The 25,369-nt window shown below is 38.6% G+C and overlaps 1 protein-coding gene across 5 annotated transcripts in view; it reads left to right on the top strand.

The window, feature by feature from the left end:
• The window catches only part of gulp1b (GULP PTB domain containing engulfment adaptor 1b), a 123,831-nt gene extending 109,322 nt beyond the window's left edge, over positions 1–14,509 (top strand). For 2 of the 5 annotated variants that reach the window (XM_042336099.1, XM_042336097.1), the window contains 5 exons: positions 189–281; positions 7,294–7,518; positions 8,985–9,123; positions 9,722–9,816; positions 12,120–14,509. In XM_042336099.1, coding sequence (XP_042192033.1) covers positions 189–281; positions 7,294–7,518; positions 8,985–9,123; positions 9,722–9,816; positions 12,120–12,191 — 624 coding nt within the window. In that variant the 3' untranslated portion in view covers positions 12,192–14,509. Of the gene's footprint in view, positions 1–188; positions 282–7,293; positions 7,519–8,984; positions 9,124–9,721; positions 9,817–10,318; positions 10,330–12,119 lie in introns of all 5 variants that reach the window. The other 3 variants (XM_042336101.1, XM_042336100.1, XM_042336098.1) reach the window with 2 other exon arrangements.
• The last annotated feature ends 10,860 nt before the right edge of the window (positions 14,510–25,369 follow it).

Below are 25,369 nucleotides of genomic sequence, written 5' to 3'. Positions count from 1 at the left end.
ACAGTATCAAGCTGTTTCTTAGACAACTTTAAAATGTAGCCTAACCTACGAGAGGATACACACACTTTTATTTTCGTGCAATGAGTTTTCCCTTTTATTCCTTTAAATGCGCACAAATTTTAAACCTTAAGATGTATGGCTTTGCGGTCGGGCAGTTTTTACAAATTTTACAAATGGTCGTTTTGCAGATTCAGGAGCTGGAAACGGAAAACAGTGAATTGAAAAAGAAAGTTCAAGAACTGGAGGATAAAGTCAAGGCCACTCAAACTCCTCAATCACCAGTAAGTGTACAGGAACCAAGTTATGCTTCCTCATTCCATTTCGCTACTCAGAATGATTTCAAGCTGTGCAAAATAGGCAGTTCTGTATTCCACTGCAAAGGAAACCTCCGCACAGTAGACCATGCAACGTTGCTCTCTTTTTTTCCCTTGTACAATTGGAAAAAAANCCTGGGTTTATCTGTTGCTGTCTGAGAGTTTAATTTTTGGCCCATGCTATTGCTTTAATGACTTAAAGATCTGTTTAGGCTTTAGTGATGTGTTTTCGCTGCCCATTAATGGAAATGGCTGTTCAGGAGAAGACTTGATTGCTCTCTGATTCATTCCTAGTACCTTAAACAACACCATTAATTTGCAGGATTTTTGTGGAATATTAAGGGACAGCCTGGTAGCCCAGTCCATTGTGCTGAGCTCTTCTTTCCTTAAGTAAAGACTCTTAATTGTTTTGCAGTTGAGCAAGTGCTCTGATATGTTACGAATGGTAATTCGAGTTTACTTGGATGAGACAGATCTACCAATAATGTCAAGGGTTAAAGCTTCTGTTATCAACGTCATCTACAAATATTTAGGGATGTTCATTCTGATTGATTGATCTCGGGATCAAATCACCAAAGGGCATTGTAGATTACTGAACCTCACAGTGACCTGGTTTCTCTCCCTCTGTGTAAAAACAGTTCACCTCCATACATTTTTATATGAATTAGGGATTGGCAAGACCTTTTTAAGAGTGCAGTACTACTGATCATATAAACTTTCTGTATTCATGTACTATGAGTTAGATAGATGATCTTATATTACCAACCTGCAAAACTTGAGTATTGAGTATTAACTGGAGGTTGTCAATTCCCAATCCAACCTGTCGCCAGATATAGTATGGTGTTTACTATTAAATTGCATAACTTTACAGAATGAAATGGAAAGGACAAATGCCAATACTATGATATTTTACATAAATATAATGGATCAATTGGTAAACAGAACAGGGTTTGCTACAATTCTTTCCAGTGTTCAGCAAATTTGACTCTTCAATATACGTTTACACTTCTACATAAACAAGCTGCTGCTCTTTAAGATGTGGCTCAGTTGGTAAGACTCTCGCCTCTGAGTCAGAAGGTTATGGGTTCAAGTTTCAAGACGGGACTTTCAACTCATCTCGTCTAGGTTGACATTCCATTCTAATGCTGCATTGCTGGAGGTGATGTCCTTCAGATGAGATGGGTTCTTTAACATCCACCTGAACAGGCAGATGGGACCTCACTTTAATGTCTCATCCAAAGGATGGCACCTCTGAAAATGCAACACACCACTAAACATTGCATTGGAGCATCTGCTAGGCTATGTGAGTTCAAATTCCAATATGAGGCTTGAACCAAGAACTTTCTGACTTAAGCAAGAGTGTTAACAACTGAGCCAGGCTGATGACAACAATTAACAACAGGTTCATGTTACACAGTTTTAGTGTAAGTGTACAATATTGTATTACTACTTCACGTATTGTGGTTCCATGAGCAGCTATGAAAAGTAAGTGCTGATTTAGAAGGAAACATTTTGTTGAGTAAAATTGTTTCCTACCCTCATGCCATTTTGATTATATTTTTCCTTACATACACTCTTTGTTTGCAAAAATCTTAATCCTCAAATCTAAACAGATGGAATTGATGGATGGCTATATACTTCTCATTAATAGTATTTAGTTGTGGATATTGGTTTTAATGTCAATTGGAAACAAATTGTGGCTGTTGCTGGGTATTTAATGTCTGGGTGATTTATACACCAGTGTTGATAAATTACTTTCTAATGAGCAAATGCAATCCATGTAGAAAATATGAAAGTAAACTTCATCAATGTCTTTTGGAAATCCAGCTAATAATTATAAACTGCAAATTTGCACCATGGATTTGGGTCAAATAACAGGCAGGTTTTCATAGTTGCCACGTATTCTCAGCATGTTTTTCTCATGTTCTTGGTGCATTTTTTTCATTATTTCTGGACTTATCTGTGAGGAATGCCAATTTTGGCAATAACTACTAATAATGGACTCATCACTCAGTCATTTACCACTACCTCCAGGAGACCAGGGATCATGAGAAATGATTTAAATGAAAGGAGTGGATCTTATAGGAAGCAAAGATACATTAGTCAATATTGTAAGCATATTTTGCTTTCTTACTGATACCATCTCCTTTACAATACATTGTCCACTGAATTAAGCATTCAAAGTCGATTATAGAGTGCCTCTGCTTACTTTGATTCATCCTGATAAGTAATTGCAGGGTCACCCACCAACTTGTTAATTGCTTATAGTTAAAACTGAGCATGATTGTAATTTAAATCATGAGTAATACAGCATAAAATTAGACTGAAAATCCTGTATCAAAGTATTTATGAAAGGATAATGCATCCCTGTGGGACCATGCAATCAAAATTCCCAAAAAGATGGGAACATAACTTGTTTCTATTTTACAAACACAATTTACAAAGAACCTGCAAGGTGTATCATCAACGATTTCCAGTTGTGTGCCAATATTTCTTTCCAAATTTGCATGCGTCTCAATTGTATAACTTCTGCATAGTGCTTCTTCCCGTCCCCCATACCACAAGAAAACAGTTTATACAAAGGGAAGTAAGGCCCTTGGCATTCTCACCAAATCATGTTGGGGTTACGGACCTTGTCCAAGTGGCTATCCTTTCTGTGTAAAGAGATCCATCTAGTGGACGAGCAATGAACTGTAAGACCCTATCTCACTAGTTCCAGGAAGTCTCCACTAGCTCCCTATCGCCAAACGGATCGATTTCAAGATCCTCACACTCGTTTTCAAATCCCTTCATACCTTGGCACCTCGATGCCTCTCCGACCTGCTTACCGCCCAACTCACAGCTTGCTGTCTCCACTCGGCTGGCTCCGGCTTTCAGCATGTCCCTTGTGTCTTCCATTTCACCATCGGTGGCCGTGCTTTCAGCCACTACACTCCAAAACTCAAGAACACTCTTCCTTTATCCTGCTATCCTGCCCTTTCCTGTTCCTTCTTCCTGAAGACCTTTCTGTTTGACCATCCCTATGGTCACCTCCCCCTCCCCCCGACTCGGCATCATTCTCCGCCACTGTCAAGCGCACCGGGGCGCTACCCTGGGTGAGGGGCGCTATATATTTAAATGCAAGTTGTTGTTGCAAAAGTGAGTCTGAATGTCAAATTGGAACTTTGGTCCTTTATTGAGTTGCTGCCGTTATTTTCTGCAGATAAAAGTTACTGATGCATGAACCAGCATTGATTTAGTCTGAAATTTAGCACTGAGGAATGGAAAAATAACACAACACAAGAAGGCCTCAGATTTTAGAGTGCTGTCTTGTATGTAGTTGCCATTGATTTGAAGGGTTTAAGACGTGAGCACACAGTAAGTTTGTATCAGCAGCAAGAAAGAAAGAATAAAGACAATTTGTTACATACCACGAACTAAAGGGTCAAAGCTCCTTTCTCTTTATTGCTTATTTATTAGATGGAGGACTTCACACATAAAGGACAGACCTGTAGGCAAGGACCCCACACTCCAGCATCAGTTGATGTGTTTTGCCAAGGGAAAGGCCAAAAGTCTGCTCTATTGTACAGAATCTTTCCATTATGCCCCATATGTAGCGTGGGAAAAAACTCCTAAAGTTATGTGCAACTGGGCCATGTGACAATTTGAAGAGGATTGTTTGTATCCAACTGGGAATAGTGCACATCACAGCTGTATCCACCCTACTGTGTTACTAAACAGTAATCTGAGTATACGATTTTTGCTTACAGTCACCTCACCCCTACCTCTCCCCTGGCTCGTTATCATACTCCGCCACTGTGAAGCGAACCAGGACGCTACCCCACGTTAAGGGTGCTGCATGAATGCAAGCTGTTGTTGTTGTTATACTGTACTGCATGTTCTAGGCCTAGTGAGAAAAGCATTGCCCGGCACAGAAGGCAGTCATACAGAACACAACATTGTAGGTTTTCGGTTGAGGTAGTCAAGTTCAGCTAGGATAATAGTGTTCTGCCCTTAGATTAAGAAAGAAGAAAACAGCCAGTGTATACTGTAAAGTGGATTGATTGTATTTTGTGGGTGAAATATTTATAGTCATAGACTGATGCAAGTTTGTAAGTAGAAAACTTTGGGTGTCCAGCTTGATGATGGATCTTGACTCTAGAAAGTTGGGTCTGAACTAGAATCAAAGCTTCAAATCTTTTATTGTGTGCTGAATCTGAATCTGAATGGGTTAATGTGTGGCAGCCGATGACACAATGCTGCGATGGTCGATGACACATGTTAAACTACAGAGGGAGAAAATCAGCTGAGGTTTCCATTCCTGATCATATGTTTTGGTTGTTGCTGGATTGCGGTGTGTGTGCATGTTGGATAAGGACAGAGTTGGTCTTGCATGCTATAATGTGTCCCATGATGAAATAGCCTTCTGACACTCAGAAATTCCAAAAGTACTTTTATTTGGCCAACACTCCTTCAGTCTTAAACAGTTGACTCTCTTCAGCTGTTCTGCAGATGGCGAAGCTTTATATCTCGCAATGCGATAAGCAATAGTTTCAATCCTCCCAGGGATAGTCAAAAGGAAAAGGATGGGGAGGCGAAGGAAGGAAACCATAAAGAAGGAGGCCACCAATTTATTTACACAGAGAAATGTTCTTGTATAAGTGATTGTACATATGTGGCGTATATATGCGTATCTGTCTGGATTGGATATTAAGCATGGCGATGGATGCAAGGCAGAAAGATTTTAGGAGACAGTTGGGTGGGGCAAGATCATTCAGGCATTTGAAAGTTGGAATTGAAAGTAAATTGAATGAGAAATGGGGTGACAGTGGAACTTGGCAAAGATGGGGTTGATGGTAGAGGAGAGCATATGAGCTGAGTTTTGGATGATTTGTTTGTGGAGGATTGAACTATGAATGCCAGCTCAAGATCAACATCAGTCTAGTAAATGGTTATCTGTGTGTGATTACGAACTGTATTTTCAGTGAAAATATGCATACAGTTTGAAGCTTTCAATAAGCCTGTCAAATTCCATGGCAGCAATGAATTATATAACTTGAAATAGCCTACAAGGCCACATTTAAAATAATGATTGAATGTGTGGGTGCCCTACCTTCAAAACGGCTTTCCATTGCTTAGGGTTAGATGGGGTGATTTTTAGAACTTTGGTTTCTGTATTCTGAGAAGGCGCTGCCAGAATTGACCTCAAGGAGACATGAATCATCAGGTCTTTAAACCCTGAGATCAAGGGTAACTCAAATTCAAGCAGACTGTAGGACTGTAAAATGAGTAAGAGTAAAGCAAGATTTTCGAAGTAGGTACATGGAAAGGACATCAGCAGGAGTTAATAATGCAGGGACTCTACACAACCTTGTGTGGTCTCGAACTCAGGCAACTGTTGTGATCCCTGGCTCTATCATCATTGTTGTGCTGCTGTCTGTCTCAGCTCGGGCAGTATTGGGGTACTGAAAATGGGCCTCAGCGCGCCATGCCCAGGGAGGGTGAAGAAAAATCAATCATCGCTCCCTTGGTTGCTGCTGGAAATGAACATGCACGTCAGATGAGCCCAGGATCAGGGCCAAGATCAACTAGACTGGCTTTACATTCAGGTAGCCTTGTGCACGTAGAGTGGCTGCTTGGGATGAATGCAGCTGGGCAGGGCTGATAATGGCTGTCATGTACGAATAGTGTTCATAAAAAGCCTTTTTACAAATGTGGTTTCTTTTTGGATGATTTATCTGCAGTTTTTCACCTGATTGCATACAACGATTAAACATTGCACCTAGGGAGAACTTTACCTTTACACTTTCCAATGTCCAGCCTTTCTTATTTTTCTTTAAAATGATGTTAATGCTCGTTCATCCACAAAACTCGCAGTCACTGAACTTCACAGTAAAATCCTGTGAAGAGCTTTGGGATGTCTTCCCATTGTGACAAGCACTATACTAAATGTAAGGATTATTATTATTTGTAATGTCCATTGATCTATGAGTGGCTTGTAGGATTGTGTTGGAAAGGTTTTTATCCAAATGCTATCGTTCCACTTGTTTCCTTTTGAAAACTGACTTGATGGGCCACGCACTAATATTTATGTTGATTTAAAAACAGTGACCTGCTGATGGGAACAGGGTTCAAGTAAACTCTAGTGTGTGCTGCTCTTGTTTAATCTAGAGTATGCAACTGTCACTTCACTTTGTGTGATGTGTGAATCGTGTGAACAACATGATGTTGTATTCCAGGCTTTTAACAGTTTAAATCTCGTGGTAACTTTTTAATTCTATTATCTGTTATTTTATAAATGAACAAATCACAGTCAAATGGTTGAGCCTGGCTTACATTTAAAATTGTAACACCATGTGTCAGCTAAACAATCACCTATCATTCAAGCATTGTCCTTAATGTGTTGGCATGACTGCTGATTTCTTCAATTTGAGGATAGGGACCACGGAGAAAGAGAGAAAAGGGCAAAGCATCATAGCTCAGTGCAGTTTGGAAGTTGAGAGAATTGGAATAAGCTGAATACTGGAGATGGAAAACTAGCACTGATGTGTGAGTCTCAAAGACAAAGGGAATGATCGAGAAATAAATTTTAGAAAGGCAACTTACACATGGAGATTGTGCTGTGTGACGTTTTTAAATGTAATGCACTTCTTGGAAGGGATGTACACCTTTGTTTACTGTCACATTTTCAAAACAATGTAAAGTACTATGAGAGTGGACAAGCTTTCTGAAATTATAATAATCCTTGCATTTGACATTGCGCCTTATTGTGTCGTCAAGGACGTCTCAAAGTGCTTCACAGGATATACTGCACAGTGGATTGACTACATTTTGTGAGCAGCGTGTGCAGATCAATTTTTAAACCGTGTGGATTGAGAAACAAAATTCTTAAAAATGTTCCCAAGTGAATATGCAAATGCAGATACTTTGCAGGTGTTTCCGTTAACCAACATTTTGAATCCTTGAAGATTCTGTTTCTCTTATGTGGTTTTCTTTCCAGCTGTTGCACATCAGTTCCAGTAAACAACAGCAATTATGCCAAAGGCCGTCAACTCTCCTCTGGTCCCATAACGTGGAGACTGTTTCATTTCCCGAAATAGCTTCTTTTACGCTTACCCCAACAAGTCCCTCTGGCTCCAGTTTAACAACGTGTCTGCTAACACCACCTCCACCCAAAATCACTCTTCAGAGAGCAGTCAATGGATTCAGTATTCCAAGACCTCGTGTAATTTCTGCATGCATGTTTCTGCTGTGTATATAATATTTGTTTAATGGGATTACTATGCATATCTTGTGACATTGTTTGTGATATGAAGAAGAAATGCAGGGTTTCTAACATTACTGACTGTTGTTCAGTTTCCTTTGAGAGGCTATGGGTATTGTTTTGATTCAAAATGAGGACATTATCATCTGAAAAATGGCATTGAAATGAGCATGAGGACACAAAGTACTAGAAAATGCAGGAATTCTTTGTATATTGTGAATGCAATCAATGGGCACTAGTTAACTAACTCAACCGAGTATAGTTCCATGAGATGCTGTGTCCCATGTAACACATCTAGTTGGCAACTTGATCAAACTTTAATCTGTCTTTTACCAGCCTTCCACTATCGTATTAAAGTATAATGAATTATTCTCTGCAAACCAAAAAAGTTACTTCACTGCTTCCACTGCCTTTAAAAAAACTGTGGTAAACCAGCTTCCAAATTAAACCCGATCTTAAGAATTTTCCAAAATCTGCATTATCTTACATTTCAAAGGCAGTGATTTCAAAGCCAAAATCACACGGAGATGCTGGATACTTGAATCCCTCTTTCCAGTGTTTGCACATGGTGACAAAATAAGATTTGACAATACAATTCACATTTAGATAATTTGTATTTTTATAACGTATTTCACGTCAGTAGGAAGTCTCAAAATGCCTTTTTTAATGTTATTTTTACTGTTGTTTGAGACAAAATTTGCCCATCCCTTCCCTTGGAACCAGGTGCTACAGTGAATGATTACACTGCAGCTTTTACCTTTTGTGACCAGATCTCCAATGGGAAACTATTGTCTAATGGGAGGAAAGTCTCTTAAGTTGAGTTGTCTTGGGTCATTAAATTTGACTTCTGGCTCAAAACTAACAACTTTTGTGAGGCTTCCTCAGAATGTTCCTTGGAGACAAAATGAACAGGTTTTGAAAAGGAAATATACAATGTCTTTTAAGGGTTTTGACTACCTTTTTTTAAAACATACTCAACACTGCATTACTTCTGTGCATTCTTAGTTGGTCATTGAATGTGCAAAATGTAGTGTGTCCCTGTTTTGGAGTTTTGTGTGGTAAACCTTGTATTGCTGACTGCTTGTACTGTTTGCAGTGAATGATTGCCGTTTGCTCCCTCTTCACCTTATTTTGTTGGCTGGACTGGTTTTGATGTTAGTGTTAATTTTGCGGGATTTCTAGATTGAATGACTTCATTAAAAAAATCTGAAAGTATATTACACAAACTTGAGAGAATCTCACTCTGAAAATAGATTGAGTTGGAGCTCATTCCTGAATCTTCTTGATTTCTTTAGCATGCTAAGAAATATATTTTATAAGTAAGAAATCTAAGTAAGAAATCCCATTCAGAAATACCACAAAATTCACTCCACAAGCATTGCTTCTTAATACATTTCCACTAATTTATTGTTCTGTTTACATCCTAGGGAGGGAGTGTGGCAGTTAGATCTCCAAGTACAGACCTTTTTGATATGGTTCCATTTTCACCTGCGTCCCCTCTTTCACTGACCCCATCCAGCAATGGCACAGAGCTGCCCCCTTTACCTGTCAGATCTGCCGAAATCAGTGAGTGTTTGTACTATTTGAACCCCACTGTAGTGCTTGATATAATGTTTGTAGATATTTTAATGGTGGGTTTAATTGTCATGTTTCACCATCAGCTTGAATGTTCATAAATAGTAGTAACTGTATGTAACATGTACATTCTAGATAATATCATGGGTTACACTACATACATTAGTTAGTACATACATCAAAAGTATAACACACAATACATCAGCAATAACATAATATATTAGTTGCCTTGGGGAGCACTAAGATCATTTTCTCTGCTGGCCTTTTAACACAACTTTAAGTTGAATAACTTTTGGGTAGTATTTTTAATCGTTCCACTTTGATTAAAAATGGTTCCACATGTAAAATATGTAACTAAAGAATTTATCTTTCATGGTTTAAGTCAAGGCAATCTACAAAGAATAATGTAATTCATTATTAATCTCCTCCGTGCACAAAAAACCCACAATTTTTTCTGAAGTTAAGTCTTTGGTTATCCATATATTAAAAAAAAATGTAATTCACAATGAAATAAAATAAGGGTGGTTAGGAATTTTCTGTGTTCAATATTTTTTCGAAGAGAACAAATATGTTTTGATACTCCTTTCAGGAAGAGACGTCTTTGGCGCTGAACCATTTGATCCTTTTATCTCGGGCGGAGGAGACTTCCCACCAGACATCCAGTCCAAATTGGATGAAATGCAGGTGAATATTTAGAATTTTTAGTTTACATTTCTCTACAATTTTTCTTCAACATGAATGAGAACAAAGTTTTGCAATGTGATCTTAAGGGAACTAAAGAATGGTGGGTGCAGTACATATGCAAATCCATTCACCTGCTCAGTCTGTGATGGGTGTGAATCATACATACAGTTACGCTAGGTAAACGGGTCTAATCTACGATATTTAAGGTACAGGAGAACCCTTTGAGAGAATGCTGCCTCACTAACTGCATGCGTCTACTGTGGACCCAAACTAATGGAAGGGGCAGCATTGCTGAGAAATAGCTGACCTTTGGGTTGTCAGCATAGTGCTGACCTCAGCACTATAAGCAAATCCACATTAAAGCTACGGGGTGTTTGCAAGGTATTTACTATGGCCATTTGATTAGAATTGCATCCTATACCCTAAGGAATGGACATGATCTTGCTGGCTGTCTTGTAATACTTTATCCTCTTTTTCTTTGCTTACCCTATCTGCCTGGCAGCGTCAGCGATGGTTGGTACTTTCTATTTCTCATCATTTGTGGGTATTGTGTGAAGTGAATATAATGTGTAATGTGTGCGTGTGATTCTAGTTGTGTCGCTGTCTATATGTTTAATGTCTTTGCTACAATGATGATGGTGGAGCTTTGTCAACTTTTTAAGTACTGAAAATATTGTGGGCTGATTTTAAGAGGACCTCACAGGAAGAATCATCCTAGAATGTCCTATTTGTTTGCCGCAAACAACCACTATTTTGTTGCAGCAGTATAGTTTCACTTTATTGTGATAGCTGCTGTATTCACTCTACCAATAAAACGTCCTATTAAATTGTGAGCTTTGTCCTTCACATCTAATAATTCCTCTAAGGGGAAAAGTATTAGACAAAGAAAGTGGTAATACTGTAAAACTGTGTAACAGTGGAACATTCAGACTATTCTGTTCGGAAACCCCAGTGTAACTTTACAATCGTGTAAAGTAAACCCATATTCTATATTCACTATTATACTATATTTAAAATAATTAATAAAGTGATGTTTATTCCAACTTTGAGCCTGACTATTTGATGGCTTCCTTTATGAAGCCACAAGATGGCACTATGCAAAGAATAAGGAATTTTAGACCTTGTAGCTCAGTCCATTTAAATTAGACTTAAATTAGACTTAAACTGGCTTTAAAGATATATGCCAAAGGTAGAATTTGCAAGTGGGTAACACTGGATATATTCTGTGGATTATATAAATTTTATCTCTTCTCGCCCAAGGAACTAAGCCAGTGAGTAATGAGTCCGTAATGACCAAAATAGAACTTCCTAGCTTTGAAGTAATCTGTCTACTTTGTGGACTTGTCATTTAACCATCTTTCTTTGCACATTCACTGGCTGTTCTGATATTTACAATTTGTAATAAAATGCATTTAGTTGCACCAGACACAACTATTTTTAACTCAAGTGTACGAGCAGCATAGATGAAGATTAATAATAATAATAATAATCCTTGCATTTGATATAGCGCTTTTCATGTCAGGAGGACATCCCAAAGCGCTTCACAGAACACACTGTAAAGTGAATTGACTGTATATTTGTGGGTGAACGTGGCAGCCAATTGCGCACAGCAATGTCCCACAAACAGTCGTGGATTGAAAATGACCAATTTATTATTGTTTTGGGTTTTTGGAGGGATTATTATTAGGCTCTGTGTGGAGTAAGGAAACTTGCCCAAGACTTCGCCCTCTGCCTGGAAATGAACTCAGGTCTCTCACTTGCAAAGCGAGTGCTCTAACCACTGAGCCACAGGATTAGTTTGTAAAGAAGCAATATCAGAAGGTAGCACTTGATCCACACGCAAGAAACGTTTATAAATAAGTGCTGCATTACCTTCTCATGCAGCACAACCTATACTAAAGGTGCTTTGATTGATATCTCCTTAGCCATTGAAAAATCATGTAAAAACTCCACTCCGTAGCACATTTGTTGCCAATATCACCACTGCACATGGTTTTCGTAAACTAATATTATAACAAAGGTACAAAGACACTGGATGAATGAATTGTGTCATACTTGCTTTATTTGCTGTTCATATTTAGATTCCCATGTCTTTTGTTCTCGAGAATAGGTCTTTTCACAGATGGGATGCATAAATCTGACAACTGAAACATTTCTCCCATTGTAAGCCATCGCTCATAATGAAACATGTGGCTCCTCTGCGGTTTTGAAGTGTTGTCTGCATGCATGTGACTTCATGTGAAAGAACCCAGGTACTGTATATGCTGCTATTTTAACGCGTCTTCTTACTTTCCATTCCCCAGGAGGGGTTCAAAATGGGACTAACTCTAGAAGGCACTGTGTTCTCTCTTGACCCTCTGGACAGCAGATGCTGATATTAAGGAACTGAATTTTGTTTTCACGTTTGGATCACAAAATCACTTTTGAACAAAAAATAGAACCAGTGAAGTGCCAAAAAAAAAAAAAAATTCTCCATGTTATTTGGTAATGCCTTTCTCATATGGGATTTGCTTGGACTTGATTCTGCTTGTGTTTTATTGCTACACACTTTGGGAAGATGAAGGAGAATGTGCAGAAAGCACTGAAGATTCAAGAAATCACATGGTTTTGGATTGCACTTGATCATCTAAAGAGGGCAGTACTTTATCTGTCCCTTGTGTTATTGCATTTTTGAATTGCGTTCATGTTTGTTTACCTGCAAAAACGTGGCAGCACCACACCACGCTTCAATTTCAAATAAGGTTTTGGCTGAGCATTTTCATCTATTCGTGCATTGTTTTAATGAATTGGTTCACGGTGTAAGAGCTTCTCCTCACAGTGTCATGACCCAGTTTTCTCCAATATCAAACATTCCCTACTGCAACGATGTAAAATAACCGAAGACGATTTTAGAATTTTTTTAAGAGTGCCACCCAAACAAAATGCAATTTGACGGCAAAAATATCCCGCTGGTATTGGTGTGAGCTAAAATTCTTATTTTTAGATATCTATACCTCCCTCACTGTCTCCACGAGTTTAATTTTTAAACATTTTTTTCTCAGTACTGTACTGAATATGGTACTTGGGTGTGAAATTATTTTGATTTTTAAAAAAAATTCCTTGTGGCTATATTTTATGCTCTGCTTGGTCAGATGATATAACTGGATTATATGTTGCTGCTAAAAAAAAACACTAGAAAGAGACTAGTTAGGTTTACTCATCGATGTATGGGAATGTTAACTGTTTCTTGGAATGCTATAAGTTAATTATCAACAAGAGGAAGCATGACTTGCCAATTGTTTAAAAACAATGTCTTTTCCTTCAACGTTAAGAAAGAGGAAATCCCACAATCGACATAGAACTGGAAGGTGGCTGGTTTAAGTGATCGGTGCATGTCAAATCCTCCACATTGGTGTTTTGATTTTGTGGGAAAGGTTACCTAAAATTGGGGAACAGCTTCCACGCAAATCGTTTCCAGTGGCAACATTTCTCTAACTGTTCATTCACTGGGTTTTTAAACATGCCAAATCCAATGGCGCAAATCAATTCCAAATATTGGAAGCTATCTCATGAGGAGTTCTAGTGGTAACTGCAGTTACTTGTGGTCTTCCCAGATGGCATACTTTATCAATGAAATGTATCTTAAGTGTACTTCATCTGAAATGTAATGCAGATCTGTATTGCTTGCTGTTGAGTACTGTGTAAGAGAATTGTGTTAAATGAAGAGATGCAGAATGCAGTGTGAATCACTCCTAAGTCTGGTGTTACTCACTGAATAAGAGCCTTTCTTCAACAAGAGAACAGTATTTAGCTCTCGCTTCCACAGATTATTGTAAGCAAATATCTGCATGCTTTACCAGTATTTCATATAACTCTCTTCGCAACATGGAGAATCTAACAAGTCTTCCTATTTCTAACTGAACATATATCAAATAGCATTTTTCATTTGAAGATTAGTCACTCTATGGTACACCTTAATGCTTTAAAACAAAGTATTTATCAGTAACATTTTTTCGTTATATTTAGCAGTATTTGACTTATGCAATTTATATATTGAGGGTGGTATAGTGTACCACGTTTATGTTATACGTGACTTTTTATTCGTCTGTTTCTTAATTCCGTCTGTTTTTTAATCGTAAAATAAATTGTGTTTCTCAATAAGCAACTGTATAGTCAATGTTTGTCTTAGATTTTAACACCATATACAAAGTTACTTTTACATGAATAAAGCTGACGTGTAAACAAATGTGTTCCTTCCTTCTTTCGCTGCAACTGCGACTAAACAATCCAAATAGCGATGAATATATTTGTTTATCTCAGATAAATGTTGGATCAAAAAAGTTGGCGAGTTTACAAAAATACTTTATGCTTCTATTAATCCACTCCCAACACAAAAAAATTGTGTAGGTTTACAATTAATCCAGTATTTGCACCAGCATCTGGTACATTTAAAGACAAATTTAAAAATGTGCTGGACCAAAAAGTATTATTATACAGACACAAAAAATACTCACATAGTTTTGAAAGATGAAGGAACACAGACCTTTATAATATTTGTATAGCTTTGCAATGTCTACCGGTTGTAAAATTTGCATTTAATTTACAGTATGTTTTTTTAAATGTAGACCAACTCATTCTGTTTATTCACCTTCAGAGGCTTTGTCTGATCACTTTTATTTGTGAGTTCAAAAATAAAATGTAGTTTTCAAATATATCTTTTGAATGATAATGAATCTCTGTTTTTCCACACTTGCTGTGGATAATTCAGTGTAACATCGGAGTGGAATTGAGTAGGGTGTATAAACCTAAATGATCCACTGTGTCAAGCATCAAATGGTAAGTGGATGAGTTGTCCTTTTCATTTAGAACAGAATTGAGCGATTCCAATCTGAACATGTTAATTTGGGATCAGATAGACTAGCACTTAATTATCAAATTACAGTAAATCGTGAAACACTTTAAAAGATTTCAGCAATCTGATAAGGCCCTTTATCAAATACAATAATTATTTACTGTTGTTAACTTACTTTATTAGCAGTTGATATTCGAACAATGTACTGTTTAGAGAAACTATTAAAACTGAAGAGAAAGTCCCAGGTGTCAGTTTGGCTCAATCGATAACACTCTCACCTTCAAGTCAGAAGTTTGTGAGTTCAAGCCCCACATTGGGTCTTTGAACTCAGACTAAGATGACATCCCAGTGCAATGCTGGGAATGGGCTGTATTGTTGGAAATGCCGTCCTTTGCATAAGACAATAAATCAGGGTCCTGTCTTCCTGTTTAGATGGACACTAATGATCCTGGGGCACTATTTGAAAAGAGAAGGCAGGTTCTCCCTAAATCTCAGGCAAGAATCCGACAAATAAAATTGGTAATTTATTCATGGCTGTTTATGGGACATTGTTATGTGCAAATTGGCTGTTGTAAATTGTTCAACTACAAAATACATAGTCACTACACTTTACAGTAAAATCCTGTCATGCACTTTGAGAGTCTTGACGACATGATAAGAAGATATATAAAAAGCACAGGTTATTGTTATTAATATCATAAAATAGCTGTACTGGAGAATATGAATATACAGTGAGCCTGGATTTTCAGTTGTAGAACCAGGTAGTGGCATGAATAATTTGTACTGAATGCAAATAAAAATAATCACAAGATGCCTATGCAGCATAAAGCTTGAGCAGCATATCACCACGTCAAAAGTAATTATTGTTGCAACAGCCCATAATGCTGAATGGTATTTTGTTCAATTTCCCTTCCTGTAGACCAGTGATGGCCAAGCTGTGGCCTGTGGGCCAGAAGTGGCCCACAGGGCTGTGAAGAATCAGCATCCCCAACATTCGCACAAGTCTAGGTAAGTCCGTGTTAGATCAGTAGTTTTTTCAGTTTTTTTTCTTGATTGAATATTTCTTGATTTGTGCCATAAATCAAGAAATATTCAATCACAAGAGTTTATTTTGTTGGCTGCAACTGCTGTAGACCATGATTTTTGCAATGGTTCCAAGGTTAATAATATTATTTTATTATAATTTTGGTTGCTGGCAGCCCTCCAGTGTCTCATTCTTGAGGAGCTTTTTCATGTGAGAACTCGAACTGTGAATCCCAAGTTATCTGACTATGGGGATTTTTTTTAGGTTATCGCAATGCCTGTCTTTGCCTGCACGCACCTTACGAGTAGGAACCTGCTTATGAACAAGAATCCAGTTTCCTTTAGCTGTGAATGCAAGGGCTGACAATCGTATCCTCATGACCAACCAGTGATGACTGGCAGTAGCTCAGGCCAGTGATTGACCATTTCATCATTAGAGATTCGATGTAATAATAATAAAAATAATAATTACCTTGAGCAACAGGTATGAGATCCTTGGAACTTGTATCGACAAGGAAGCCAGTGAAGTGGAAGGAAAAACACTGGTGCAAACAAGCGGATGTTTGTCGTCATTGAGGATGAGACTATTAGACAGACAGACGCAATCATCTGCAACACCAACCAGAAGACTTTGTTTGCCTCCCTGGGACCGGGGTGAAGGATGTCTCGGTAGGGCTAGAGAATAATTTAAAGTACGAGGGCAAGGATCCATTGGTGGTACTTCACATAGGTACCAATGACATCGGCAGAGTTGGCCAAGATGACTTGAGAAGGGAATTCGAAGAGCTGGGGTCCAAATTGAAGTCAAGATCATCGAAGGTGGTAATATTGGGACTACTGCCTGTGCCATACGACAATTGGTACAGGAACAAACAAATTACGGACTTGAACACATGGCTAAAAGAGTGGTGCGGAACTCAGGGATTTCTTTTTATGGGCCATTGGCACGAGTATTGGAGGAAAAGAGAGCACTTTCAGAGAAATGGGCTGCATTTAAGTCGGGCTGGGACAACTGTCCTAGCTAAACGAGTTAACAGGGAAATAAATAGGAATTTAAACTAGTAAAGGGGTGGGGGGGGAGTATATAGGTAAAAGAAACCATATGTTAGCATTAGAAAAAGTAAAGATGACAGTGCGGAATAGCATGCCAGATAATAGGAATATGTTAACGAGGGGTAAGAAGCTTGGCAAAGTAGATAAGGAATCAGAGAGTAGAGGAAATGGTAGGAAATTAAAAATGTTATATCTGAATGCGCGAAGCATTCGGAATAAAGCTGATGAATTAAAAGCACAGATAGACACATATGGGTACGATCTAGTAGCCATCACTGAAACATGGTTACAAGGAGATGTAGGGTGGGAGTTAAATATTCCAGGGTTCTCAGTTTACAGGAAAAATAGGCATGGTGGGAAAAGAGGTGGGGGGGTAACCCTGTTAATTAGGGATGAAATAAAAGCAGTGGAGAGGAAGGATCTGAAATCCGATGACCAGGAGGTCGAGACAATATGGGTGGAAATAAAAAATAATAAAGAAAGTTAGTCTGCAGGTGCAGCAAGCAATTAGGAAGGCGAACGGTATGTTAGCATTCATTATGAAAGGATTAGAGTATAAGAGTAGGGAAGTCTTGATGCAACTGTATAGGGCTCTGGTGAGACCACACCTGGAATACTGTGTGCAGTTTTGGTCTCCTTATTTAAGGAAGGATGTACTTGCCTTGGAGGGGGTGCAGCGTAGATTTATTAGGTTGGTACCAGGGATGAAGGGGATGAGTTACGAGGATAGGCTAACCAATTTGGGCCTATATTCTCTAGAATATAGAAGAATTAGAGGGGATCTTATAGAAACCTATAAGATCATTAAAGGGCATGATAGAGTAGATAGTGGGAGATTGTTTCCCCTGGTTGGAGAAACTAAAACCAGGGGTCACAACCTTAACATCGGAGGCCAACCCTTTCGCACTGAGTTGAGGAAGAACTTCTTCACTCAAAGGGTGGTGAATGTATGGAACTCACTACCCCAAAGGGCTGTTGATGCTCAGTCCTTGAACATATTCAAGACTGAGATAGATTTCTTATTGCAACAGGGATTAAGGGATATGGGGATAAGGTAGGGTCAGGTTATTAGCTGGAGTTAGATTAGAAGATCAGCCATGATTGAATGGCGGGGCAGGCTCGAAGGGTTGAATGGCCTACTCCTGCTCCTACATGTTATGTTATGTTACTCCTTTTATTTGATATAGTGCTTTATCACTTCTTCAAGATGTCTCAAAGCACTTCTCAGAATATATTGTAAAGTGGATTGACTGTATATTTTGTGGGTGAAACGCGGCAGCCAATTGCACACAGCAATATCTTACAAACAGTCTCTGATTCAGTGACCAATTTTTTATTTTTTTGAAGGAATTATTTCCCCCAGAAAAGCGATCCGCCAATCAACTATAAAACGGGTTCTTATTTACTACTAGGTAAACAGAGGCGTGTGGAGTGAGGAAACTTACCCTGTGTTTCGCCTTGCCGGGAAACGAACCCAGGTCGGCTTGCTTGTAGCCTGTACTGATTAGGTAATCAGAGATCATTAGAGGCGGTGAGGCAATCATCCATGCCGTTAAATAATGAGGCACAAATAGCGAATTCACTTGCACAGTGAGAGCAGGACTAAAGGCCCACAAGTTTAAAATGAAGAAGCCTCAATTTGGGCACGAGAGCTGAAAATATTTCTCTCTCCACAGAGCAGTTAATATGCTGAACAGGCATCTGAGAAAAGCACCCGATGCTGTGTCGATGCCTTCAAGGAAAAAATGAGCTGGATAAATATCTGTCTGAGAGGAGTATTGGAGCATATAGGGATCATTGCAGACTGTAATGAGCATGTTCTTGACTGGACACAATGATTTATGAGCTGCTGGGATTAACCCGCCGCTACCTAAAATATTTCTTCAATGCTACACCCTCACTTTTTAGGAACACATTTCATCATGTTAAAGGCTTTGCTGAAGTGGCTGCTGTAATATTTCCCACCCCAGCACCACCCCATGCAAGACTGATCCCAAATCCAGTAACTACACTCAAAGTTGCGTGTGTGTGTTGGAAAATCGCCACATTTATTTCAATTATGACCAAGTTCTTGTGCCGAACTTTATTAACGTGGTACTTCCAAACAACTTGTACCTTAGGTTTCTGAAGCCCTCCATGATCCCCCATATTAGCAATAACATTAACAAATAATAAGCCTCGCATTTTCTGCAGTGCGTTTAGTATATTGTTTACATGGAAGTGAATGAGTTAAGAGCAAACACATTTGGAAGTCGAAATCTTTTTCATCTAGCGTTGTAAAATATCTAAGTTAATTATATGAAATAGGTATTGGCAACAATCTTAGATTTAGCCCAATATGCTCTACTTTCAAAGGGAGTGAGCCTAGAAGATAGCCACAGACAACAGCGATTTGATGAACAACTTGAAAACTGTTCCAGGTCAGAAGAAAACCACATGCTATTCAGCCATCTTATCAGCCCGTCTTGCTCAAGTACAAGGCTTGCAATATGTGAAACATTCCTACTGTTTGAAGTTTTTCAAAACTATTTTGATCATAAGAAAATCAAAGCCATGCCTGGAGAATACTTTGGCTTTGCCATTCACACAGTAATTTAATAGTTTCTGGCACATTGTTTTTAATTCCATACAAATTAATATACTGGCACAATGTGATCAGACAAGCTTGGTGTGTTTGTTGATATTGAGTGAAATTTGTGGGTCAGAATAGAGCTTGGTCCAAATATGACTTGGAGCAAAGGTGCTGCACGTGTCCGGCATTTGTCTTCCAGTTTTCTTTCCCCCTAATTTGGTATCGATTACAATTGTTGATGACATTGCCGTATGCCCGTGCTTAAATCATTTCATATACAAGGCAGATATGATGCAGACACGATCTCCTGAAGCTTGCAAGCAGCTTGCTAATTTGCTAATTTGCTAATTTGAGTTGATCTTATATCTATCTTATCTCTTCTTCAGCCCACCCTCTATCCTTGCTGTTACTTTATCTTTACAAATGTATGTTGCTAAAACAAGTCACCTGAATCATTTTGTTCATCCTTCAGTTAATCTCCCGCATAAACACAGCAGATTTCCTTTATCTGCTTCTAACCTTTTCCAAATCCTCAGCAAACCACTATTTTGTCGTGATGCAGCATGTGAAATGTACACAGAAGGCTTTTAACCTGCATTCTTCACCATGCCTCTATGTAACGAAAGGATGAATTTCAAGATCCGAGCCCATAGAAATCCCTTGGCTCTCACTGCCTCTCTGACCTGGTCGTACCCCACTCTTCATCCCTCCTACTTCTCCCAGCAAACACAGGCCTACTGCATGTCCTCTGACCCCTCTGCACCATAGTAGTTGTGGTTGTGCCTTGAGCCATGACACCACTAACCTCTGGAAATCACTGTTTCAATCTCTCCTACTCACCCCCTCTTTATCAATCCTTAAATCCCACCTGGAGACGTACCTTTTCAACAGTGCCTCTCCCGTCTTTCACTTGCTTGGCGTTCAATCTTGTCGCTATACAGCATTCATTCTGACAACTATCCAGCAGGTATGAACCAGCAGCTGATTCAAATAACATCAAAGGTTTGTTTTACTGGCATTAAATATTAGCTCATTTACTTCACCATCACTGGAACATAACATCTTGTCTTTTCTTTATTCGCAGAAAGGACAACAACATAGGAGACACGTTCAGACAGATATTCTAAAGTTTTAAAAGGAAAAAAAACTTGCAGGACCTTGAAGGAGTCATGGTTCAAGTGAACCTTTTAAAAGTGAATAATCCATTTGCACAAGCTCTTTAACATGACTTTTTATGGTGTTCCGGACCCAAGCTGGGGGTCGGAGTCGGGGAGGGTGGAGGGCAGTGGTGGAAGCAGGGAGATCAAAAGCATGGTCGAAGAAGAGGGTCTTGAGGTGGGTCTTGAAGGAGGTAAAGGAGGGCGAGGCGGTGGGATGGAGTTCCAGAGGGTGGGAGCAGAGCCTCTTGAATAATATTCAGGAGGCTTAAATTCCACCTAGGTCTAGATTTACTCTATTAAGATAGTATTTCAGAGCATACAGAATTTGGCAAGTTCTTGCATGCAAACTGTAATTTTGAAGACTGCAAGTTCTTATAAAGTCAAGACTGAATTCTACAATTTGCCAAATTCTGGGTGTTCTAAAATGGTGCATAAATAGAGTAAATCTGGATCCTGATGGAGGGTGGGAGACTTAGTTTTGCGGATTTTTTTTCCAAGTGGAAATAATAATAGACTAAAACTATTAATACTTTTGACAGTGCAAGATTTCAAAAAATACTGTGTCCGCTCATCAGAACATAGAGTTGCCCCAATGTTAATAGTGTGCTAATGGCTTGGCTTGCATTGGCCTGTGAGAGGTAAAGCAGGATCACTGCCTGATTCTTCAAGTGACCTAAGTGCTCGAGACGTTACCTCACATGAAGAGTGCTATATAAATGCAAGATGCTGTTGAGAGACTTTCTCCTACTGTCCTGGCCAACAATCTCCCAAATAAAATGAATCATTTGTTTCATGGCTTTGTGGAACATTATTTGCGCAATTGGACTGCCATGTTCACCTACAAATAGACAGTCATTCCACTTCACGGTAAATCACGTGAAGCATTTTGAGACATCCATCCGATGTGAAAGGCGCTATACCAAATGCACAGATAACTTTTATTGTTATGATGAGGATTATTATGATTATACGGTGCCTGGCACCTTATAAGACATGCGTTGACTGGAGCTGTATGTAGTAAAGACTTGTGCTGTTGTAGGAATTACAGAAATATGGGCTGGCTTCATGGAATTTGAATGAGTTAAAAAAATTCAGAGATATATGTTTTTTGTACAAGGGCAGAAAAGCTAGGACTGGTTGGTATTAATAAAGTATTAATAGTAAGCGTATGTGGTAGGAGCTGGAGAACAACACAAACACAATGGACTGGATGACATCCTCTGTGCTGAAAATATTCAATAATTCTTTGACTCTTTTGCTCCATAATGAGGATGCATACCTCACCTCCTCTGGGATGCCAGGTCAATGGAATCCAGAGGCAACACAATTTCCTTTGGGGAAAATAGTTTGAGAACAGTAATGAGATCTCTGAGTGATGCGTGCAGAGCAGATACTTTGGGAGATGTTCACCTGCCTCTGAGGAAATGTTGTATCCCTTGTGTTTTGGGTGTTTACATCTACACAGCGTGGGTGGCAATACGGAAGCGTGTGTTACACATCTACACATAAGGTGACTGTGGAATTTAATGTCGCACTTTATTAGAGAAGGCAGATGCAGTAAATGAGGAGGAGAGGCAGTGGATGTTATCTAATCAACCTTGCTTTGTGGGAACGATGTGGGGTTTGAACCCATAACCTTAACCTATAACCCATAACCTTCTGATTCGGAGGCGAGAATGCTACCAACCAAGCCAAGCTGACAATTGTATTTTTTATAGCTTATTGGTTTACTCTGTTGTGCGAAAGAACAAAACCTGTGTTTGTACATGATTTCATCAAGCTTAGGAGACTAGAACAAGGAACACATCTGTACCACATATACACTAGGGTGTCTTACCTAATATGTGCTTCCTCTTTACTGAAAGTCGGTCACTTTGCCCTGGCTTCTCCCAGGTTTGAGGTTCACTTTTTGAGGGAAAATTGGAAAACCTTAATCCCTCCCACATCAACTTTTTGTGGAAACTCCTTGTGTTTATGCTGATAACTTATTGTCATCCCTGGGTTTATCGGACAATAATTTCTGATTGTATGTACTGCTGGTCCCTGATGATAACATCCTGCCCAATATTGGTCCCTTTTTCTAAATGGGTATGATTTAGTAAACGTGATACACGATTAAAAACGAATAATTGTGGTTATGGGAATGAAGCTTTATGGTTATTACAATTTTATTATTCAGATATCAGCTAAAAATAGCCACCGACAGAGAAGATAATTCTAGAGCTATTTCCTCCTTTTATATAAAATATTACAAAAGTACAGAAAAAAAACACTGAAGCATCTTCAAATTTTTCCTCATCAAAACTATGGTCGTATTGAGTGTAACCAGGTCACAAGCTTTTACAATGTAGCAAAAGGATTATTTCATCTTCCACTATTTTATTTTCCAGATCAAATTTGCACAAGTGCCCCGCGTAAAATGTGAGTGCCAGGCTCCTAGATTTAATGTACGATTTTGAACTACTGTCTGTACAACAGGAGTCACGCTGTATTTTAATCTATAATGAAATGCAAACAGTACTGATATTATCAGTATGCCCAGGTTAATTTGAGATTGGATCAGATTTATCCTTAAAAGAAGCATCGCTTGAAGACAGTGGAGAAATACTGTATCCCTTTTCCCTCTTGCTCAGTGTCCAACCCCTATCATCGCTGCCACGCTCTGAGACACTATGCTGTAGGAAGGGTGCTATGTAAATGCAAGTTGTTGTCGCCTCACTTGAATAAATAACTCTAACCCTGTTATCTACTCTCTCTGAAAACAGATGGGTTTGGAATGTGTGTGTTGTAACAGAAACATTTTAATGAGCATTTAAAGCTGTGAATAACAAATAGCCTTAAGCAAAACAGTCACATATTTTTAGAGGATCCAAACTGCAGTAGTTTGAATCTGTCATCTTGAGTAAACATGAATTAGTATTTGTTTGCAAATATTACTGCAGCAGGTAGCCTCTTTTCAATGAAATATGTTTCAGCACGATTCAGTGTATGGACTTAGACCAGGAAAATATGCCCGGGAACTTGAGTTAGAAAGTTGACCAACTGAATTCAAGAATAACAATGGAAGACCACGGTCCCCTTCTGACAGATCAGGAGATGAACTTATTAAATAGTTTATAATAAAAATAATAATAATAATCCTTGCATTTGATATTATATCTTTTACACTGGGAGGACATCACAAAGTAATTTCGAGATGTACTATAAATTGTGGTGACTTTATCTGTAGGTGAACACAGCTGCCATTTTTGCACATACTAATGTCCCACGGACAGCCACAAAGTCAATGTCTAGTTATACTTGTGGGATTGTTGGCCAGGGCACTGGAAGAAACTTCCTACTCATTTCTTACTTCCTAACCGATTTGACTCTTCAAGGCACTCATACTATCATTTTCCATTACATTTTATCCAAGGTTAAATGTCACACTTAGCCATAAACTCTACAATTTAACTGACTTTGATTAGGCTTATAGCATATACAAATCAAGCATTTCTAACTATACTAAAATAATATTTTAAGCAATAACACATTTCTGATTCTAACTTGGTGTCCTGGCCAACAATCACCCCCCTTTTAAAAAATAGTGATTCACTTTATGGCTGTTTGTGGAACATGGCAATTGCAAATTGGCTGAAGCATTCAATTTGTAACATAATGCAGTCACTACACTTTGAGACCTTTTGACATCATGAGATCTTCTTCAGGCTATTTATTAAGGCTATTTATTGCACTATAATAAGTGCATTTCTTTATTATTATAACAGTAGGACGTACATAGCAGGAAGAAGTTGAGGATGTTGACCAAAAGCATGGTCGGAAAGATCTATTTTTAGTAAGGATCTTGAAGAGGAAGCAAAGGCTTTGGGAAATATTTTGGAAGAGTGTTTCAGAGGGCAAGGGTGTGGTGAATGAATATCATAATATTTTAAATATTATTTAATTCAGTAAATGTAACTATCTGCACCATGAACTGTCCTTCAAATGAACCTAAGTGCTATGGTATAATTATCTCAAACACCCAAGGACTGTGAATAAGAGACCAAAGCTGTTCCAGTGTGACTGCAGTAAGTGTTATTTACATCAGATTCTGTACACTAGATTAAATGAATTTCACCGTAAACAATAAACTGCTCACCATTTTAAAAGTCTGGATTACCATTCATAATCTTTGTTTAATCAATAACAATGTTATCTGTGTTTAACATTATAAGGGCTGTGACAGCAGAATAACTACTAAATAATCACTGGGGTGAAAATCTTCCTCAATTAACAAACACATCGGATCTGTTCAGAAACATTGCAATTTTCAGGCCGATTTTCCAGGATTCAGGGTAAAAGTGTTGAGCTCACAAATCACTTTGACTCTGGCAAATCAAGGTTGAGAAAACAGGTTTATAAGAAACCGACATGAGAGATCAACACCAGACATCAGACTTAACGCAGACTTTCCAAAAAAATATGGGCAGCAAAGAATGTTGTAAAGTTCTCCATGTAACCAAGTGTCTCAGAAGTGTTGGGGTCAGCCTGTTAATTGCAGAATTCCCAGACAGAGAACATCCTGGTAAGCAAATGAGGATATTCTGAATCAGCAGCTGGCCTGATGATCACTGCTTTGCTGTGTCCTCCCAACTCCTTGACATTTAAATTCTCACTTGACAAATACTTTAGTTAATTTCTGTTGGAATAAAAATAAAGGATGTTTAGATAGGTGAAGTCCGGGAAACGTTGAATATAGAAACTTACCCAGAATCAAAAAGGGCTTTGAGAGCAAAGACAGAGCCTGCGTACAAGAACAAGATCGATGATTAGAACATATGTATTTTTGGAAAAAGCTATTGGAACCAACAATCAACAACATAATATGTTAAATATTCCTTGCATTTGATAGGTAGATATTTGATACATCAGAAG

Source organism: Callorhinchus milii, unplaced genomic scaffold (assembly GCF_018977255.1).
Source record: "Callorhinchus milii isolate IMCB2004 unplaced genomic scaffold, IMCB_Cmil_1.0 Scaffold6, whole genome shotgun sequence".
NCBI classification, from domain to species: domain Eukaryota; kingdom Metazoa; phylum Chordata; class Chondrichthyes; order Chimaeriformes; family Callorhinchidae; genus Callorhinchus; species Callorhinchus milii.
Note: the sequence above shows the minus strand (reverse complement) of the source record. Positions and strands in the feature narration are given on the sequence as shown.